The 19,725-nt window shown below is 52.5% G+C and overlaps 1 protein-coding gene across 2 annotated transcripts; it reads right to left on the bottom strand.

Annotated features, from left to right (window-relative positions):
- Positions 1–596: 596 nt before the first annotated feature.
- Ccdc33 (coiled-coil domain containing 33) lies at positions 597–15,618 on the bottom strand. 2 transcript variants are annotated; one of them, XM_046427847.2, is made up of 10 exons: positions 15,531–15,618; positions 4,985–5,147; positions 4,611–4,702; positions 4,292–4,423; positions 4,110–4,203; positions 3,285–3,433; positions 2,843–2,944; positions 2,217–2,303; positions 1,746–1,859; positions 597–793 (listed from the first exon to the last, which is right to left on the bottom strand). In XM_046427847.2, the coding sequence occupies exons 1-10, from the start codon at positions 15,597–15,599 to the stop codon at positions 668–670; spliced, it is 1,128 nt and encodes a 375-aa protein (XP_046283803.1). In that variant the 5' UTR covers positions 15,600–15,618; the 3' UTR covers positions 597–667. The 2 variants fall into 2 exon arrangements, with proteins under 2 accessions (XP_046283803.1, XP_058429791.1); XM_058573808.1 differs by lacking the exon at positions 2,843–2,944.
- Positions 15,619–19,725: the final 4,107 nt, after the last annotated feature.

Consider the following 19,725-nt stretch of genomic DNA (forward strand, 5'->3'; position numbering starts at 1 on the left):
AATGGCCTCACCACCAAAGATGTCCAGATCTGCCTGAGATAGATGAAGAAACTGAAGTTCTGAGAGGTTCAAGTCATCCAAGATTACCCAAAATGCTTGTGGCCAGAACCTGGGCCTGTTGACTCTATGAGGACTCCTTCCTGAGTCCTGTATGCTTTCCCATCTCTGGCTGCATTTGGACATAATCTAGCCAGCTCAGTCTCGCCCTAGTTGACAGGAGGACTTCAAGTTTTTCCCCTTCCCTAAGCATCTGATGAACCAAACTCAAAAAAAGAAAAAAAAAAAAAAAAAAAGGATTTCTGACAGAATAGATACTTGGGCAGGTGGGAAGTCCCTGTCTTCCTCTTGTCTGCAAACAGAGCTGGTTTCCAGTGGCCTCACTTCCTCTGGCAGTTCAGGAGGGTCCTACCTCCCTGGTGTTTCTTCTCACCACCCTCCGGGGTTCATTATGGCCTTTGGCTTTCTGAAGATGCCAGCTCCTACATCAGGCTGGAGGTTATATGGCTGCCGCAGAGGGAGGGCTTAGGGCCAGAGTGGGGTCTGGGAGGAAGAAGTGGAGGCCCCAGGCTACCTTGCTTCAGGAAAGAGGCGAAAGCTCACTGAGGTACAACATTTAATAAAGTCATCTTTGAGGGGTGGGGTGAGACTCCTCAGCATGCGGGAAGGCTCAGGCCTGCTGGGAGTTGGAGATATTCTGGTGGTTCGAGGGCCTGTTGAGCTGCTTGTCTTGGTTGGGCTGTGCAGTCTCCAGCTTAGAGGGCCGCCTGAGATCCCTGGAGTTGGTTGAGCCATTCTGTGGTAGGCAAAGCACGTCCAGTGAGTATACTTCTATCCCCAGGGGTAATCTGTTCTAGGGCATCTTGCCTGATAAGGCAAGGATCCAAAACCCAGTGGGCTGTGACTTCCCAAAGATTTCTAGACCCATTTGATCACAGCATGGAACACCTAAGTCTGCAGGGCTCAGGTGAGTTTCAAAGGTGGTCCTGTGTTCCCTGTCAGTCCCATTCTCAGGTCCTTCTCAGGAGCTGTGGAGCCTCAGCCAGGAGCAAAGAACATATGGTTCAAGAGCAGAAGAAATCAGGATCTTGGTTTTGGGGGCCAGTGTCCCTAGAGCTAAGCTTGAGGGACATCTGTGAGTAGGCCTTGGGAGCCTACAGCAGCATTATGATTACTCCAAAAGGGTGGCTGATGGGAGGAAGAACCTTGGGACTGGGAATTGGGTGGGTGTAGGGGTACAAGGTACTCTGTCCATGAGCAAAACCAGTCCTAGACAACCAGGTATGGGGACACAGCCTGTAATCTCAGTGACTCAGGAGGCTGAAGCAGGAGGATCATAAGTTTGAGGCCAGCCTCAGCAACTTAGCGAGACTCCCATCTCAAAATAAAACTTTAAAAAGGGCTGAGAATGTAGTTCAGTGATAAAGTGCCCTTGGGCTAAATCCCTGGTACCACAAAAACAAAACAAAACAGTCCTAGAGTATTGGCAGTGCCAGGATATTGCAGAAATGCCCACATGGGCTGCTCCTTATCCCTAGTCATCTCCTCCTTGAATTTCACAACAATCTGTTGGGGAAGGGGTAGTTTTGGCTGGGGTTTCTATTCCCCTAGACAGATGGGGAAACTGAGGCCACACAAGGGCTTCTGTTGGGAACAGAGCAGGAACTTTAGCCCAGGACTTCTGACGCTCAGCCCAGGAGCTGGTCTACACTTGAGCCCCCACGAGCTCCTCTGAAGGGGTCACTTACAGGCTGGTTTACGATGATAGGTTCTGAGGGGGGCCCAAAGCCGTGTTCTTGCTCCTGTAGCCGTGTGGCCAAGTCCTGTTTTTCTCGCCCCCAGCGTCGAGCTGAGTCCTCTAACTGCAGACATGAAGAGGGCAGCTGGAGAACCAGTGGGCAGTAGGGCCTATCCTTGAGACCCAGGACAGCCAGACCCCGAGCATTTTCTCTGAGCAGAAAGCCAAGCTCTGGGAAAGAGACTTCAGGGGTAGAAGGGACAGCGAGAGGGACAGATACCTTCTCTGTATCCCAACAACATACTGAGTGAGTCCTGACTTGGGGTTCACACTGGGCCTTCACTCTGACCATGGCTGCACACTGGGCTCTGATGCTGGTCATATACTGACCCTAGATCCTGGCCACACACTGAGCACTCATCCTGGCCACACACTGATCAGAGAGCCTGCGTAGCCTCATCAACCCCTGCACCTCACCCACCTGGCTTTCCAGGGACAAGATCCGGCTCTGAGCCCGTTCCAGCTTAGCCAGGAGATTAAATTTATCTGAATTACTGGCAAGAAGATCCTATGGGCAAAGCAAAAAACTCATCAAGGCCCCAGCTTGTGAGGTGAGCTCAGGAAGCAGCAAGGCACTGAAGGAGAATCCAGCCAGGTTTGAGTTCCAACCAGCTCCCCACACAGAGCCTCAGACGTGGGCCCCTGGACCCGACCCTCCTCCTGAAGTTCAGCATAGGCTGGGTGTGTGCTTTTTTTCATAGCTATTTCTTCCATGATTTGGGGCATCTGAAGTTATTACGAATCAATTTTCAAGTGTGAAATGAATCAAGCGGCTCCCATGAATGCACAGAAGACAGTTCAGCAGGGAATCTTTTGATAGGGGGAAAACATCTGTGAAGGGAGGGCTCCCCAACCCCCACACTTTACCTGAATGTCTGTGCATCAGGGTTCCCAAATAGAACTCACCTCCTGCAAGTCCTGGGATGAAGAGAATCACTCTCCTGTGTGCACCCCACCCTGACTATAATTCCATTTTCAGTGGGGAACACCTGGAACCACCTGGGAAGTGGAGGGGGACTAGGCATCTCTAGGCCCTGGGACACCCACCTGTGCGGGCAAGGTCTCTGTGCACTTGGAGTGGCCTGGGCCATCTGTCTCTCGCAGCCTCTCTGCCAAGTTTCCACCTGCTCCCAACTCCCCAGGATCCACCTGGGATGGGGAAAAGGACTCTCCAAGGTTGCACCAATCCCAGGAAATACTGGGATCAGTGGAAGCAAGCCATGTCGCAAAAGGAGTTAGGGATCGGTCAGGGGCTTGCTTTCTCCCAGGATGTAGGTATGGTAGAAGTTTTCAGATACATGCATTCCCAGGAGAAAAAAGAGCAAGGCCTGAGAGCTCACGTTCCAGAATATGCCAGGATCATGCGCAAAGTGGGAAGCCTAGCCTCCTGGTCTTAATCATCAACTTGTGACAGTGCTGTGGGTGACTACCGGACACCTGGTGACTGGCGCAAGTGGGTCATGGCCAAGCCTGTACTGGTGGCTCTTACCGGCAGGGCCTGCTGCTGTAGAATGATGGGGCCCGTCTGGTGGCGGTTCTTTTCCAGCTCTTCCCGTAGCCTTGTGTTTTCTGACAGTAGCACTGAATAAACATCAATAGGCAGGTTCTCTCTTGTAGAACTCAGGGGAAGGCCAGGACCTGAGAGCAAAGGGAAGGCTGTGAACATGGGACACAGGTGTTCGTGAGATGGGCTGTCTTGCCTCCATGTCCCAGCGTTTTGTTCCATTCTGTCCTGGGAGTCTACAGAGGCAGTACGGGGTAATCTCTTGCTTTGGACAGGTCTGATATGGAGTCACCTCATTCTTTCTTATTCATCAGAGCCATCTCTGATTTGTGGCTCTGATTAGCACCAGTGGGGAAAAGAGATCATGGATTCTCAAAGTCTTTTTGTTTATTTGCTTTGCAGAGGCAGAATCTTTGAGGATGTGGAGAGATGGGGAAATAATTCAAAGGGTTTTGAGGTTAAGGAGTTGGGAACTGATGTCCCAGGGAGCCCTCTTTGGGGGAAGTCCTAGTGCTCCTAGTTAGCAAGGATTCTCCCATCGATGGCCTGACTCACACAGTGTCCTGTCTTGCCCTAAGAGGCTCCCTGGCAGGAGGAGATAGCTCAGGGCATTCTGGAAGTGCCCAGTACCTGAGTGAGCGGCAGGGGGGGGACTTCATCCTGGGTATCTCAGGCCCACGGACACAACCGAGCATGGTCTCTCTTTGCAGATTCTCCTTAAGCTCAGGGGACTTTGAAGGAGGAGCTCCAGGGGTGGGGCAAAATCTGGGGAGTCAATTCACTCACATCCACTTAGGGGTGCAGACTTACCAGGGTTGGGTTTCTTCTGCAGCTTGTTGGGTGGTGGGGTTTCTTTTCTGTCCCGTAGCCTGTCCTCTAGTACCTGCTCCATCTTCTGGATCACCTGGCAGGCAGAGCACGGAGGCTGGGCTAGCCTGGGGGTGCCACACCTTCCCATCTGAAGGCCCTCAGCTGGCAACCCCTGCACCTGCCTTCTCCTGGTGCCTCACAGTCTCTTCCAGCGCCTTCATCTTTATCAGCTTGTCCTGGTACCGCCTCAGCTTCGCGTCCTGGAGATTCTGAGCCTGGCACAGGAGGAGCAACTCCTTCTCTCTATCATTTTTCTGTGCAGGGAGGGAAGGGGGAGAATGGGTGCCTGGGAGTCACTCTTGGCAGAGGGGGTCCACCCAGCCCCCTGCTGAATCCTCTGTGGACTGGTCATTCTTCCCTCAACGCATCTTCTGCTCAGGACATGTCTCCTGATGCTGCCACCCAACTCCCTCCTGCTCTGCTCCGAAAGCCTAAGCTCACCCGGATCAGCTCGTTCTGCAGATGCTGCACTTTGTCCCTCAGCTTCCTCATGTCCAGCTCCTTCAGCAGCAGCTTCTCCTTCACAGACATTGCTGGGACGGGCAGGGAGCTGGCTCAGGGTGGAGCCTCTCTTAGCTCAGATCAGCATAATTGGGGGCTTGCAACCAGACTGGATACTCCATCTCCCACCCCCCGAGAAGACCAGCTGGGCAGGGACCCTTTGAGTGTCTGTGGGTGGCGTGTGCGGGGCAGTCTTGCTAGCTCAAGTCCAGCTGCATGCGTATCTGGGAAAAACTTCCCACCACCCTATCTCCAATCCAGAGCCTTGGCCCAGACAGGATTCTGGATGCCTTTAGTGGCCTGTACATCCTCACCCAGGTCTGAGGCTTCATCTTTGGTCTGCCCCTCTTCTACTTCCTGCTGGGTCAGGTGGCTTCTCAGCCTCCGGTTCTCCCACTCTAAGTTGCTGGCCTGTTTGCGCAGTAACAGGATGTCCTCTGCCATCTTCTGCATGGCCCGCTGGTAGCTGTTCATCTCCTGTGGATGCCAGAGTCTAGATCTGAGTCTCCGGCCCCACAGAAGCTTCCACCCCACATATATGCCTTTATTTGGGAGTCAGTGGGGCAATTTCAAGGCCCATGAGCCACATGAGCCCCAACCTGCGACTCCAAGTTTTTAGCATCTCCCTTGGGGGCTGGTTATGACTTGCTCCCTATCCTTTCTGGCTGCATTAGGGATGCTGCACTAATGTGCTTTCCCAGGGGCCACATCAATTCCTGTGATGCCAGCTCAGGGAGAAACCCAAGGCTCAGACACCAGATGAGAAAGCCAATGGGCAGCAGACTTGAAAGGATCAGGGTCATGTTTCCAGAGTCTGGCCAAATAATAACCACTCCTTTGCCTCCTCCCTCTTCCTTTCCCCTTATATTGCTGACCCCAGGGAAGAGCCTCTTAGAAATCACACTAAGTGCTACTTCGGAACTAACCCTGACACCAGCTCCCCAACTAGCCTAGCATTCAGGAAGGGACACAAGGCAGGACTGGAAGACTCAGATGAGGTCAGGGTCAAGGTCAAAATCCAGCTACAAGATGTGAGGCCAGGAAGCAGACACAGTTAAGAGGTCAGAAATAACAATAACCCTCATATCTGAGGTTTGTTGAGCATCTACTATGTTCTAGGTCTCCTTCTAAGTGTTTTATGTGGCCTCCCTCATGTAAGCCTATGAGGCATACTGTTACCAGTGAGAAAATCAAGGCTCAGAAAGGTAAATAACCTGCTCAGTGATAAAACGAATGTATGGCTGAGCCAGCATCTGAAATCCAGGCCTGTTGGCCCTTGAGTCTGCTCTTAAGCACTGTGCAACCCTGCCATGAGGCTCCCACCCATGAATACCTCCCGCTATAATGAGAAGTGATAAAATCAAGCTATAAACAAGAATTATTTTTCTGATCCCAATTTGGAAATACTTTCATGTCTGCCCAAATATGCACATGAAAAATTAATAAGATATATTTGTATATATTTGCTTTATAATCAGAAATTGCTTACTTACTATTATTTATTTTAAAAACTATGGAGATTCTTAAACCTAAGAAGCACAAAATCTAAATGCATAAAACCAGAAGTGTCCAGATAGAGGAAGTAGAACTGGGTTGGGAAGGGAAGTTTGCTGAGCCCTGGTGGCCTGTGGGCTTCCTGAAGCTATAGGAGGCCTTGCCCATGGGGTGGGAGCTTATGGGCCTGCAGGCTCCCAAACCCCCAGCAAGCAGATTTTCCCCAACTCCCACCTGGGCCCCCTGCTGCTTGGGGATATGGCCTGGCTTCCCAGCCATTGCCTTCCACCTGCTGCTGGAGGCCACTGTCTTCTGGGGGAGGAGTCCTCAGACACAGGGGATCATCAGACACCACTTGTCACCTGCTACTGTCTAGCTTTCTGGCCGGACTCCCTCTAACTGTTATGAGTGCTGGGTCTATCTCCCTAGCACCTGCTCCTGCTGTATTCCAGGTCTTGGCTTCTCTAGATCTGCCCATCTGGTGTCCCCAGTCAGCATGTTAACCCGGATGTTCAGCCCAGGGACTGCACACAGACAAAATTTGTGGCCAGGTCCAGATTGGAAGCCCAATATGGCTACTGACAGATTGTGTAGCTCAGAACTTCCTGAGCTTGAGAGTCCTCATATGAGAGATACCTGGCTTTGCTGTGAGCCTTGGAGTCGGTGTGCGAAGCCCCTGGCTTGGTCCCTGTCCAGCCATCTCTCATTTGGAGGTACTGTTCTTATCCCATCCCCTTTTGGTTTTATGGATGTTTAGTCAGACCCTTGCTCCCCATCCTCCTGTGCCCACTCCTCTGCTGAGATCTAAGTCTTCAGTTTATGGCAGCTCATGACTGACAGGGGTTTGGAGGCCCAGTACACTGGCTGGAGAAGGCCCATCACATTTCAGCAAAAGAAATCACTCTCCTCCATTCTTTCCCAGGTCTGGTCCAACCTCTTATCATGTCTGCTCTGGACAATTACAACAGCATCCAAATAGGTTTCTTGGATTTTAGGGTTTTCTCCTTCACACACACACACACACACACGCTGTTCAAGGATGCTCATTGCAGTTCAGCTTAGGTCTGCTTAGCTTCTATTCTATAGGCAGTAATCACAAAGAATGGCCTAAAATTAATTGTGCCAACACAGAGATGGCTATTCTCTGTTGTGAAATGAAAAGAACATGAGGGAGCTGGGAGTGGTGGCACACACCTATAATCCGAGCTGCTTGGGAGGCTGAGGCAGGAGGATACTGAGTTCAAAGCCCGCCTCAGCAACCTAGTGAGGTCTTGAGCAACTCAATGAGATCCTGTCTCTAGATAAAATACAAAAAGTATTTTTTGGGGTGCTGGGGCTGTGGCTCAACGGTAGAGCGCTCACCTCGCACGTGCGAGGCCTTGGGTTCGATCCTCAGCACCACATAAAAATAAATAAATAAAATAAAGGTATTGTGTCCAACTACAACTAAAAAATAAATATGAAAAAAAAGGAGTGAGGACATGCCTCAATGGTTAAGTGCCCCCGAATTCAATCCCCCGTATCAAAAAAAAAATGAGCATGAAGGAAATTGAGATGCTCCCATCCAGAACTTGGTGTGTGTGTTGTGTACGGATGGCAGAGTCCCGGGAGGAAGGGCTGCCAGCCTCTTGGCCCACCCCTTGAGTCTGATTCATTCAGGGAAGTGTCCTCTCTAAGAGCCCACTGTTCTCCAACTCCAGTCTGGGGTGGGGGTGGGGGGTTGGTTAAGCAGAGCTGTGTAATAATTAACACCCCTTTGACAGATGAAGAAAGTTGAGACCCAGAGCAAGAAAGGAAGTGACAGAGTAAGAGCTGGGCTTCTGGCGGGGGGAGCTCCCCCTCAGCCAGATGGAGCCTGCTGGAGAGTGGCCCCTTGGCCTTGGCTCACTACCCTGCCTGGCCCATCCTCCTCAGCTGAGCAGAGGATCTTGGGCAACCCAGCTGAGTTGGGAGGCCACAGCCCACAGGGCAGCCCTGACCTCTCCCTACAGCCTGGAGCCAGGTTGGCCTTCAGGGCCATGCTCTGCGTCACAGCTTAGCCTTGAGATCACACAGGACACCATGTCCCAGATTCTCCCTGTGGTCCAGCCCACTGAGCCGTCTGCTCCCTTTCTTCCCCAGATGTCAGTCTGCTGGGGGTGCGGCTGACTTCTCTCTGGGCTGGCACATTGTGAAATGAAACGAACATGAGGGAGCTGGGAGCGGTGGCACACACCTGTAATCCCAGCTGCTTGGGAGGCTGAGGCAGGGTTAATGACCCTAAAATCCAAAGCCATCATGCCTGATCCTGGAGCACCCACTGCACCTACCTTACCCACTGACACCCCCATGACCAGGACCCCAACCCTCAGAGCTTGCTGAGAGGAGAAATGGCAGAGGCCCCAATTTAAGCTGGTCAGTGGCCACTGAGTGCTAGCAGCCTTTGCCACACTGATACCACTTCTTTGGCTCTGAAAAGGTGGCAGCTGTCCTCTGAGCCTGCTGTCCTCATGTGGGATGGGAAAATCACTTCCTTCAAGGTTACTCTAGAGTGATGGGACATGAGATGAGCTGGCTCCTAGGTGCCTCCCTTTTGAATGAGCCCTTTTGAATGATTTTTTTTTTGTACCAGGGATTGAACCCGGTGGCACTTAACCACTGAGCCACATCCCCAGCCTTTTAAAATATTTTATTTAAAGACAGGGTCTTGCTGAGTTGCTTAGGGCCTTGCTAAGTTGCTGAGGCTGGCTTTGAACTTGAGATCCTCCTGCCTCAGCTTCCAGAGTCACTGGGATTACAGGTGTGCACCATCAATGATTTTTTTTAAAAAAATTATTCTTATAATAGCCCTGGGGCACTGGGTACAAAAAGTATGTTCATGGGATTACACCCATTTTACAGGCTCCAAAGCCCAGTTTCCAATGAGGTTGAAGGGAAGGGATTATCTCTTACAAGAGCCTGAAGAGGACAATGCTTAACTCCCTCCCTCCCAAATAAGAAGCTCTATGGCAGAATCTAAGGCCCATTACCAAGTGGGGGCTTTCAAATATACCTGTGGCCACTACCAACCATGTTGAGCAGAAGGACCCGTATGCCCTCAGTGTGCAGATGAGGAAACTGAGACTGGTAATAGCATTCTCAAGGTTTCAGAGATTCAGTTATAGTGCCTACATCAGAAGCAGCACAATAAACGGGATCAACACTTAAAGAGTGCCACTGAGTGCCAGGTCTGTGCCATGGAGCACAGTTGAGCCCAGAATTTCCCTGCCTGCAGTCGTCTTCTCTCTACACTGAGAGATGGTAGGAAGTATCTATAACAGAGGGGGTTAGAGGAGGCTCTGCTTCCTGGAGGTGGCGATGACCTGAGCTGGCTCTTGGATGAGTAGGTGTTATGTGGGGGGTGGGGGTTGAGGGCTCCCAGGTGGAAAGACCATGGCAAAGGCAAAGATGTGGGAATGTGTGACGATGGACAAAGCAGGTGAGCTACTGGAGGGCAGAGTGTGGGAAGGGGAGGTGATGCGACTGGAGAAGCAGCAGGACAGGCCAAAGAGGGCAGGTCTCCATCTTGCAGGCTGACCAAAGGCCAAAGCCAGACAGGGTGGGCTAAGACCCTTCTGGATGCCCAGAACTAAGGACAGACAGGGGAGACGAAGGCCAAGAGCAATGTGCAGGGTGAGACACAAAGGGACCCTCACTGGGCAGAGGCATTGGGCATGGAGATGGGGGAAGGGGCTGCCCATGAGGACTGGGCACAGCAGAGGGTGTGCAGGGGTAGAGGGCTAAGAGGTGGGAAGACAAGCCCCCAGGAAGTGACATTGGAGTCTTGGGGAAGGGAGCAGATCTTCAGAATTGGGCGGGGGGGAGGTGAAGGAGGGTTAGGAGCCCTCAAGATGGGGCAATTGCCAGAGAGGTAGGAGGAAAGGGGGCGGGAGCAGGCTGGCCAAGCCAGAGTGCAGAGAGCTTCCTAAAGGAGGCTGGAGTGGGCACAGGGGGTGGGCATGAGGCTGCGCCAGGCCGCTGGGTTTTCTGGGCTGGGAACACACCCTCTCCCCTTCTTTGCCCTTCCCTAGGCAGCCAACCTCTGTGTCTCCAGGCCCCCAAATCCACACTGGAGGCTCAGGTCACTTGTATGTGATTAGCCTCTTCAGCCGGCAGAGGGCAGCAGCCTCCCACGGATGCTGGGCTCCAGCCTTCAGTCTCAAAACTGAGGCCCCCTGAGGCAAGCCCCACAGTTAAGGTTGCAGAGGAATGTGTGTACTGGGTGGGGAGGGTCTCACTCTCCAGCCCCCAGCACACACGTCCCTCTCCAGGGGATGCAGCTGGCCTTCCCAGACTTCCTGCCCTGGAACTCCCATTTAGAGGTTCTAAGGGATGCCTTCTGTTAAGAACCATCCATGAACACCAGAGAGGTGCAGTGACTTGCCTGAGGTCACACAGTGCATCCTGAACCTCAGCTGGGTTCTCTGCCTTGTACCAGCCCCAGGGATGAGTGTGGAAGGAAGGGGTTTGGGATAAGACCCATCTTGAAGTTACCCCAACTCTTCCCGCCTGAGCAGCAGCAGGTGCCTAAGGCACAGCCTAAATCTTTGCAAACCAGACAAAATTCTATCTACCTAGCACATGTTCTCTGTGTAGGAAGCCCTGGAGTGCCTTAATGACATACCTACCCTTTGTTGAATGTCTGTTTACCGACCAGGCCCTATGGTTTATTTGTTTTGTTTTTGCCCTGTGATTGGAATGAGTCTGAAAGAGAGGCATTTCCACTCAACTTTGCTGAGCAGGGAGCTGGCCCTGGGGCCAGAAGGCCAGGTGGTCTGGTCAACATTGCCTCATACATGAGGGGCTTAACTGTGCCTGGACTTAGTCTCTAGGCATTTGCGGAGGGAGTGTCCTGTGGAGCCCAGTGTTGGGGGGACTAGAACTACCATGTCCAAAGTGATAGGTAAGATGCCACTTGACTTTCTCCTTTCACCAGGGACTGAGGTTACTTCTAGCCAAGATGCCCACTGGAGAGGGAAGGCATGTCCATACAGCCCATGAGCCATCCCATCCTCTCAGGTCTATGAGGTGCCCTTAGAATTTATGGTGGCTGCTTTTCTGAGTCAGAAAGAGTCCTGCCCTTGGGCCTGGCCAGGTCTTGACACTAAACAAGGCAGAGAGGCAATTCTACTTCCTCATGATATCCCTCTGCTCCTGATCAACCAGCTCATGTGGTGTACCCACCCTCTCTACATGTATTTCCTCTGCCCAGAGAGGGCACTTCCCCTGCCACCCTCCTGGCTCTCCAGTCTGCTCTCTGCAGCCTCCTTCTTTAGGCAGGCCTCCTAGTTCTCTGCCTTCCTTTTCAGTTGGATTTTCTTTGTGTTGCCTCAAAACATGCCCTTCTTCTGTGGTGGTCAGAAGATGGTGGAAAATGCTGTTACTCCTTCTCATTGAGAGGTGGAGTCTAAGCCCCCTTCCCTCATCACTGGCCTTGCAGCTTCCCCTTCCCTCCCAGAATACTGTTCTTTCCCCAGGGAGAAGTCCTGTGTCTCCAAGATCACCATGCTATAAGGAAGCCCAACTAACCGTGTGGGAAAGAGCCATGTGCATGTGCACCTGGTCCCCATCTGTTCTAGCCCTGCCCTTTAAGTCACCCTGGTTGAAAACCTGGACAACTTGGAGTAGAGAGGAGCCCTTCCTGCTGTGTCTTGACTAGTGCCTGACCCACAGCACTGTGAGATGTAATGGTAAAAGGAAAAATGATTAAGTTACCAAGTTTTGGAGGTGATTTACTATGTAGCAATAGATACTAGAACATTTTCCCTGGCCTCTTGGACAAAGCCCTTCATAATAAATTTCCATCTTTGAACTTCAAGGAATCAGGAACAGCACAATTAGACCTCCTTTCAGAACTGAGCCCTGTGCCTAGGCTCCCTAGGCCCCTTTCTGTCTTTGAAGCTTTACCTCCTCTGACCAGCAGCCACCCCTGAGCCACTCCAGCTTGGCATCTCCCATCTGCTGGACACCAGCTACAAACTTCCTTCCAGCTCCTGGGCGCACCTGTCTACCTGTCTGCCTTTCTCAGACAAAGCACTGGCCAAGGTGCTGCTCCTGGCAGTCCAGCCCTCAGGATGTCAAAGAAGCCACTTTTGCTAGACTAAGTTTTTCAACACCTTTAAAGGGAATGAATCTGTCCATCAACAGATGAATGACTAGAGAAAATGTGGTGTATATATACACAATGGAGTTTTATTCAGCCATAAGGAAAAATGAAATTATGTCATCTGCAGGAAAATGAATGGAAATAAAGATCATTATGTTAAGTGAAATAAGCCAAACTCAGAAGGTCAAGGGTTGTTATGTTTTCTCTCATATGTGGAAACCAGAGAGGAAAAAGGAAAAGGAAGATATGGGGGGAGGGTATCTCATGAAAATCAAAGGGTGATCAATAGAGGGAAGGGACCAGCGGGGAGGACGTGGGGAGGGAGAGGGGAGTGCAGGGGAGTGATATTGGCCAAATTATATTACCATATTGTGTGCATTATGAATATGTACCAACAAATCCTAAAATATGTACAATTGTAATATACCAATAAAAATGAAAAAAGAGAAAAAAATAAGGAAATTAACCATATTTCTTTAAAATAAAACAGAACCTAGTGCAGTGGTGCATACTTCCAGTCCTAGTGGCTCCAGAGGCTGAGGCAGGAGAATAGCAAGTTCAAAACCAACTTCAGCAACTTAATGAGGCTCTCAGCAACTTAGCAAGACCCTGTCTCAAAATTAAAAAGGTCTGGGGATGAGGCGCAGTGCTTAAGTGTCCCTGGGTTCAATCTCTGCCCTGTCCCCAAAGGAAATGTTCAGTTTACACAAATTGGTGCTGACCTCATTCCCACCCTTGTCCCAAGATCAAGGAGCTGGGAGCAAAAGCCCAGTCCCAATGGTCTGTCCCAGCAAAGCCTGGGAGTCAATGGGGGTTGTGACTGAAGATTAGATGAGATCATTATGTCCCAGGGGTTGAAGCTCACTGTGGCTAAGCAGTCCCCTTACTCAGAGGAACTTCCAGGATGATGTCACCTGAACCTTGGCCCTTCTGTCCTTGGCTCCTGTCCACCCAGCCAAGCTCTCCTTCTACCCAGTGTGGGACAATATGACAAAAGAATGGAGTGAGCAAGCCTCTTTCTTTCCCTCCATTCCCTTTTGAACTTAATTACCACCAGAGGGCAGGCAAGGGAGGTCTGTGAGCCCCTGTTGGGGGGGACACTGAGGCCAAGCTGAATCAGGCATAGGGTGTGGCCCTGCGGCAGAGACCCTGTTCCAGAGAGCAGGGCTGCAGAGTTTGGCCAGGGCGGTCTCTGGGATGGGACCTTGGCCAGAGAGTGAGAATCTGGGGGAAGCGTGGCACTGGTGGTCTTTGCTCTACTTTCTACCACAAGGTGGTCCCAGCTCCCCAAGCCCATTCTGGGCTGTGTATTGTTATATTCTCCCTTCCACCTCTGCCCCAGTAAGGTCTGGCAGCCAGGGTTTGCACTAAGCTCAGCTCTGTTGGAGAGGGGAGAACTTGTCCTCAGAGAGCTGCCAGTAGGAAGGTGGGGACTCGCCACAGGACACATGGAAGTGTAACTAGGAGGCAAAGGGCAGGGGAGAGGCTGGAGCCAGGTCTTTGAAGCAGAGGTAAGATTTGACTGGACTGGGTGGTATTTGAAGTGGGCAAATGGCTTGAGCACAGATATGGAGGCCAGCACAGGCCTGAACTTTGGGGGGTAGATCAGAAAAGCACATAGATCTCTCTGGCTAGAGAGTTGGAGCAGGCTTCGCCTGTGGGGTCAGCTGGGGAAGTGGTACCTGGAGTGCCAGGCTTGGGAGCTCTGCTTCTGAACAGAGAACAGTCAGGAGTCACAGAATGTTCTAGAACTAGGGCCCTCCTCACCCCAAGTCCTGCTTCTGAAATTATTTCCTTTGGACATCAGCTGGGCCTCCCAGCCACTATAAATCTGTGCACTTTGCTGTTTAAAACAGGTTCCCCTGCTCTATGGAAGCCACGCTCCCAGGGAGGGGGAGGCAGTTGCCTCTTTGTTTGGCCCAAGGTTACAGCAAAGAAACAAAAGGAATGAATTTTCCCTTTTTTCCTGTTCTTTCTTTCCCTTCCTGCAGCAGCAGAGATGGTGTCTAGAAAGCTTTTGTGCTTGGCTTGGTGAAGCTCCAAGGGGTGAGGGGCGGCGGGGCCTTGGCCGGCAGCTGACCCCAGTCCCTGTCTAATTGGCCCCTGCAGGAGCCAGGCAGGCTAATTGGACCAGGCCTGGACAATGGGGCTGAGGCTGGGGTGATCATAGGGGTGGGGCTTCCTGAAAGATACTGGCTTCCCATTCCCATTTCCCTAGGCCTCTCTCAACCCTGCCTAATCTATAAGGCTCCACTCTGGACCCCAATCCTCTAGGAATATCTCCTCCGGAAAACCCCCCTCAAAGCTCAACTATCAAACCTTTATCAAAGCTCAGCTATCAACTCCTCCTCTGGTATGTGGCTCAGAGCCTTCCCTCTGCTGATAGAAACTTGGGGCTGGCCCTTGTTTCCAGTCCAAGGACATTTGGGTGCTCATCCAGGGGGCTGGGAGGGAATAGACTCCTCCCCAAAGTGGCTCTGTTCAGTCTTCCACAAAGAACCCTTCCCCCTGGTCACCTCTTACCAGAATACCCCCTGGTTAAAGTCTGGATGCCTCTGATTGCTTGCTTCTTGTGGTGTGTGTGTCGAAGGGGGGAGTGTGGGCAGGGGTCCAGAACCTGGGTTCTAATCTCACTTCTGCCCATAGCTGTTGGATGACCTTCAGAAAGGCCCTTGCCACTCCGTAGGCCCTCATCTGCCTCTAGGGAGATGACACCTACTGGGTGTAGAAGAAGAAATACTTTGGGAATGGGGTCCTGAATTTAAAAGATTGTTATCACCCAAGCCCACAGCCTGGGACTAATCTGCTTCTTCTTGAATGCTTCCATCTGCCACCTCCACTCTTCCTCACAGCCCTATACCATGTCTGTGCTATCAGCAAACCCTCCCAGGCTAGCCCAGACTGGGATGTGGGGCTGGACCTCCAAGATGCCAGAGTCAGGGCTCAGTTAGCAAGAAACAAGGGTCACTTAAGGTGATTTCCCCAGAAATCTTGCTCTCTTCCCTCTCTGGATTCTGGCTGTGGGCTCAAGAGGCCCTGGTTGGGGCTAGGGGTTCTGCAGAAGGTTCCTGTGACTGTAGACATCTAGAAGCCAGTGCCTTGGTCTCCTGCCTCCTTGCCTCTCACTTGTACAAGGCTCCAGGAATACCTCTAGTGGTTGCCTGGCAACACACCCCTACATACCTGCCTGCTAGGTGAACAGACTCATCTCCCAGGAAAAGTGGGTGTGGGGGCAGACTTACAGAGCGGCTGTCAACCAGGTCCAGAGCAGCTTTAGGGGCTAGAGGGGGTGGGGCCCCTGGCTCCCCCATCTTTGCTGCTAGCAGTCTTGTTCCCTGGGGTTGGGTCCCCAGGGACTGTTGCTACAACAAGTGCCTGCCTAGTGATGGAGCCCAGCCCTGAGCTGGAAGCAGGCAGCCCATGGGGCCACTTCCCCTTTGTTCCAGAGTGAGGGGGCACCTGGGTGGGTGGCTGAAATCAGGCTAGGCTCATTCCTGGGGAGGGCTATGGCGGCCCTTTAGGACCCCGGGCTTCTGACTGCCCCCAGCCTGCCCTCTAGCTACACCTCAGCCTCCCTACTCATCTCCCCCTTCCCTCTCCACTTGTGCCCTTGGTTCCCCATGCTTTTTTCTTTCCCGCTCAGCCTCGCCCTCTCCATCCCTGACCCTCTACCTCTCAGTTTTCCCTCTCTCTGCACCCCCATGTTCTCAGGCACCTCCCTCCCGCAGCTGCTCAAGCTGGGCTCACTTTCCTCTCTGCAGCTGCGCAGTAGGATTCAGGGTCCCACGCCTGGCCCCTAGGGCCTCCCAGGCTCTGCCTTCCTGATGGTCCAGACAAATTCTTTTCTCTTTAGTTCAGCAGACATGGGTGGGTGTTTTTAGAAGGATCTCTCTGGGAAGCAAAGGGAAAACAAACCCAAACAAGCCAGCCCACCACCTAGAAACGCGTAGGCAGGAAGGCAGAACAGCCTCAGCCTGGTTGCAGAGACCCCTCCGGAGGGCGTGGGGGCTCTTGGCCCATCCTAGCCAGCTCAGCCCCAAGCCTTTCAGGATGGGGAGCCAGCAGATGCCTGGCTGGAGCTGAAACTTGATAAATATTTGGTTACTTGCTTAATGAATGTTTAGGGTTCTCTGGGGCCTTGATGCTGGCACAGTTACGGAACCTGACTGGACAGTCCGAGTCCTCTACCTGTGTCAGAATCTCCACCAATGGGGCGTCTGTCTTGCCAGTGTTGGAGGGTTTTGCCTCTTCATTTGCAGGCCTCACTTTTCACTTAATTCACTTTTCCTGAGTGAGGTTTCTTTCTTTTAAATATTTTTAATTGTAGATGGACAGAATGCCTTTATTTTATTTGTTTATTTTTTGTGGTGCTCGGGATCGAACCCAGTGCCTCACACATGCTGGGCAAGTGCCTGACCACTGAGCTACCATCCCAGCCCCTCTTAGCGAGGTTTCTTAGTGTAAGAAGGATGGGCAGAGGCGTTGGAAAAAACCCCCACCCTGCTCTGGAGCCCAGATTTGAGCTGGCCTGGCAAAGCAGAAAGACCATGGGCTCTGCTATTCATTAGTTTGGGGACTTTGAACGGATCACTTAACATCTCTGAGCCTCAGTTTCCCCTCTGTAAAATGGAGCATTCTCTGCACCCATCTCATGGAGCTGTTGGGGGACCATGTGAGGTTGTGGGTATAAAGCTCTGAGCAGAGTACCTGCCACATGGAAATGACTCCCCAAACATCACTCCCTGCTCTGTGTGCTGCTCGTGGAAGGCTTTGGAGGGACTAACACTCTTCCAGGGAGATGAGAAGAACACTTGACATGGAGCCACCCTCCCTGATGGTGCCAGTCGCCCAGCTGGTGTACCAGATAGGGACCCTAACCCTTCTGATCTTGCCCTGGAACTCCCTCCCTGTCAGAGAAATGGGCTGCTGCTTCCTGTGGTGTGGGCCAGAGCCTGGGAGCAAGGCCACACTGACCCAGACCCACGCCCCCTCCAGTCCAGCTTTCAGCCACCCCTCCCCGCGAGGGACCCAGCCCTGCACCCGCTGAGCTGCCAATCGATCGAATCTGCTCCCATCCTCGGGCGTGCCATGAATTTTTCATCAAAGGCCTGTAGACTTTGGGAAACGCACAATTAGAGGCCCCATCAATAATGCACCACATGGAGGCATCCTCTGAGCCAGCCAGGCCTCAGACATGGCTGCCTTCCAGCCTGCTCTAGTAAGAGGCAGGAGGGGCACCTGTGCGGATCCTCAGGGGTCCATCACTGGACATAGAACAGGTGTGGGGTGCTGAGAGGGAGGGGGAGCTGCACCCTCGAACGACTCACGTCTGCCTATTCCTTGAAGCCCAGGTGGGCCCCAGGTAGATCAGACTAAGCTCGGGAGTTTCATCTATGAAATGGGTGCTGAAGAGCTCCCCGGCCCTTTCCCTGACTCTTAAAGCATGGTGGGACACACCAAAGAATTCCTATGTGAAGATGAGGGTTCTTTGTGGGGCTGGGGAGTGTCCTTCAGGATGGGTCCCAGAAAGCAGGGCAGAGTAGGAAGAGCAAAGGAAGACAGAGATCCCAAAGCATCGGGGCTTTATTCACACTTTCTTTGCCCTGCTTGGCTGTCAAGGTCCCCTATGATCTCCAGCCTCATAGTACAGCTACCCAAGCAGGGATATGCGGAGAATGCCTGAAATCCCAGCGACTTGGGAGGCTGAGGCAAGAGGATCACACATCTGAGGCCAGCCTCAACAACTCAGAAGACCCTGTCTCAGAATAAAAAATTATAAGGGCTGAGGATGTAACTCACTGGTAGAGCAAGAGCGAGCGCAGCTCCTGTCCCAGGCCCACCTACTTCCCGCAGCCTCAGAACCTCTGGGGGCATAAAGAGCTCCACTTGGGTCTTGCTTCTGTGGCTTCCCCCATGCAGTCCCTCCACTAACAGGATAAGGTGCTTCACTCTCTGCTGACAAAGCCTCTCCCATCTTCCTGGGCTGTTTTTTCCTCAATTCTCCAGCCTGAACCCAGCAGATAACAAGTGCTCATCAGGGCCTCGTTCTTTACACTTCCAACAGATGAATCTGACCTCAGCCTTCCAGCAGCTTAAGGAAGTTGCTACAGCATGCCCATTTTACAGAGGTGAAGCACGAGGCACAAGGAGGCTAGGGGACTTTCCTGAGAAGGGGAGCTGGTTCCAGAGTCTGCACTCTTAGCCACTTCCTCAGACCCTGGGTTGGTGCTCAGTCCACGGGGTCAGGTCTCAGGCTTCTAGATTCCTCACTGGACTGCCCCACTGCCAGTCCCAGGCTCAGCTGAAATCAGGGTGAGGCCTGCAGGATGCTGGTAACCATGCTCAGCTGGCTGGGGGAGAGGTCTCACTCCCAAGCGTGAAGTCAGCCTTGCAGGAAGGTCCAGGTGCCTCCTTGGTCCCCCACAATGGCTCCCACTGAGCCCTACACCCTATCTCCCAGAGCCCCACTGGGTGCTGTGCTTTCCACACCCCCACGGCTCTGAGTCAGGCTGGCACAGTCTGAGGCCGTCCTCCTGAATGCTCACACCATGGTTTTTGGTGTGCTGCTAGAGGATGTCGCAGTGCTGGAGGTAGGTTTTGAAGGATGAGGAGGAGTGTGTCAGATGATTCAGGAGTATGGAAGGGGTACTGTCCTGAGGCAGCAGGAGCAACTGTGTAAAGGTGGGACGCATCTGGCATGCCAGGGGAGTGTTGTGGACGGTCAGCATGTGTGCTGAGGACAGGTGGTGGGAGATGAGGCGGGAGCAGCTGCAGGGTCTAATCACCGAGGCCTTGAATGACAGGCTAAGGCAGTCGCCATGGAGCCTGTTACAGTCGGGTTGGGCTGGGCTGGAGCTACATGCTGACACCAAGCATGACTGTGAATAAGGCTCTCCCGTTATTAGGCCCAATGGCCCTGGAAGCACACACAGTGTGCTGTGCAGGAGAACAGAGCCAGAGAGCGCAAGAAGTTGCCTGGCCTCCCCCGACACTGGTCGCAGAGCTGACTCAGCATGCACAGCCCTTCAGGGTCAGAATCCTGTGTGGAGGTCAGAAAGCAATCTCAGAGCCTGAAGAGGCTGAGAGGACTTCCGGAGCAAATAATAGCCCAGAGAAGAGTAGGTTGGGAGGCTGGCTGCCCAAAACCATAAGTTGGGGACAGCGGGGGGAAGGCATCCTTGAGATGCCACCTTGTCTCAGTTTTCTGGGTGTGCCACCTGCCTTGGCATCCTGGAGTCACCAGGCCATGCCCCTATTTCACCCACCCAGGGAGCTGTCCAATCTAAGCCCCTGTCCAGCCCTCCACTGATTCTTCTCAAGGGAAATAAGAGACATGGAAGTTACTTCTCAGCCATTTCTCAACCCTGTAACTCAAAGCTGTCACTGTTCTTGGAGCAGGGATCTGCCAAACCTCAAGCTTGGGAGCAGAGCTGGAAC

This window comes from Marmota monax, unplaced genomic scaffold, assembly GCF_021218885.2.
Source record: "Marmota monax isolate L192 unplaced genomic scaffold, Marmota_monax_Labrador192_F-V1.1 WCK01_AAM20220418_F8-fsc00111, whole genome shotgun sequence".
NCBI classification, from domain to species: Eukaryota; Metazoa; Chordata; class Mammalia; order Rodentia; family Sciuridae; genus Marmota; species Marmota monax.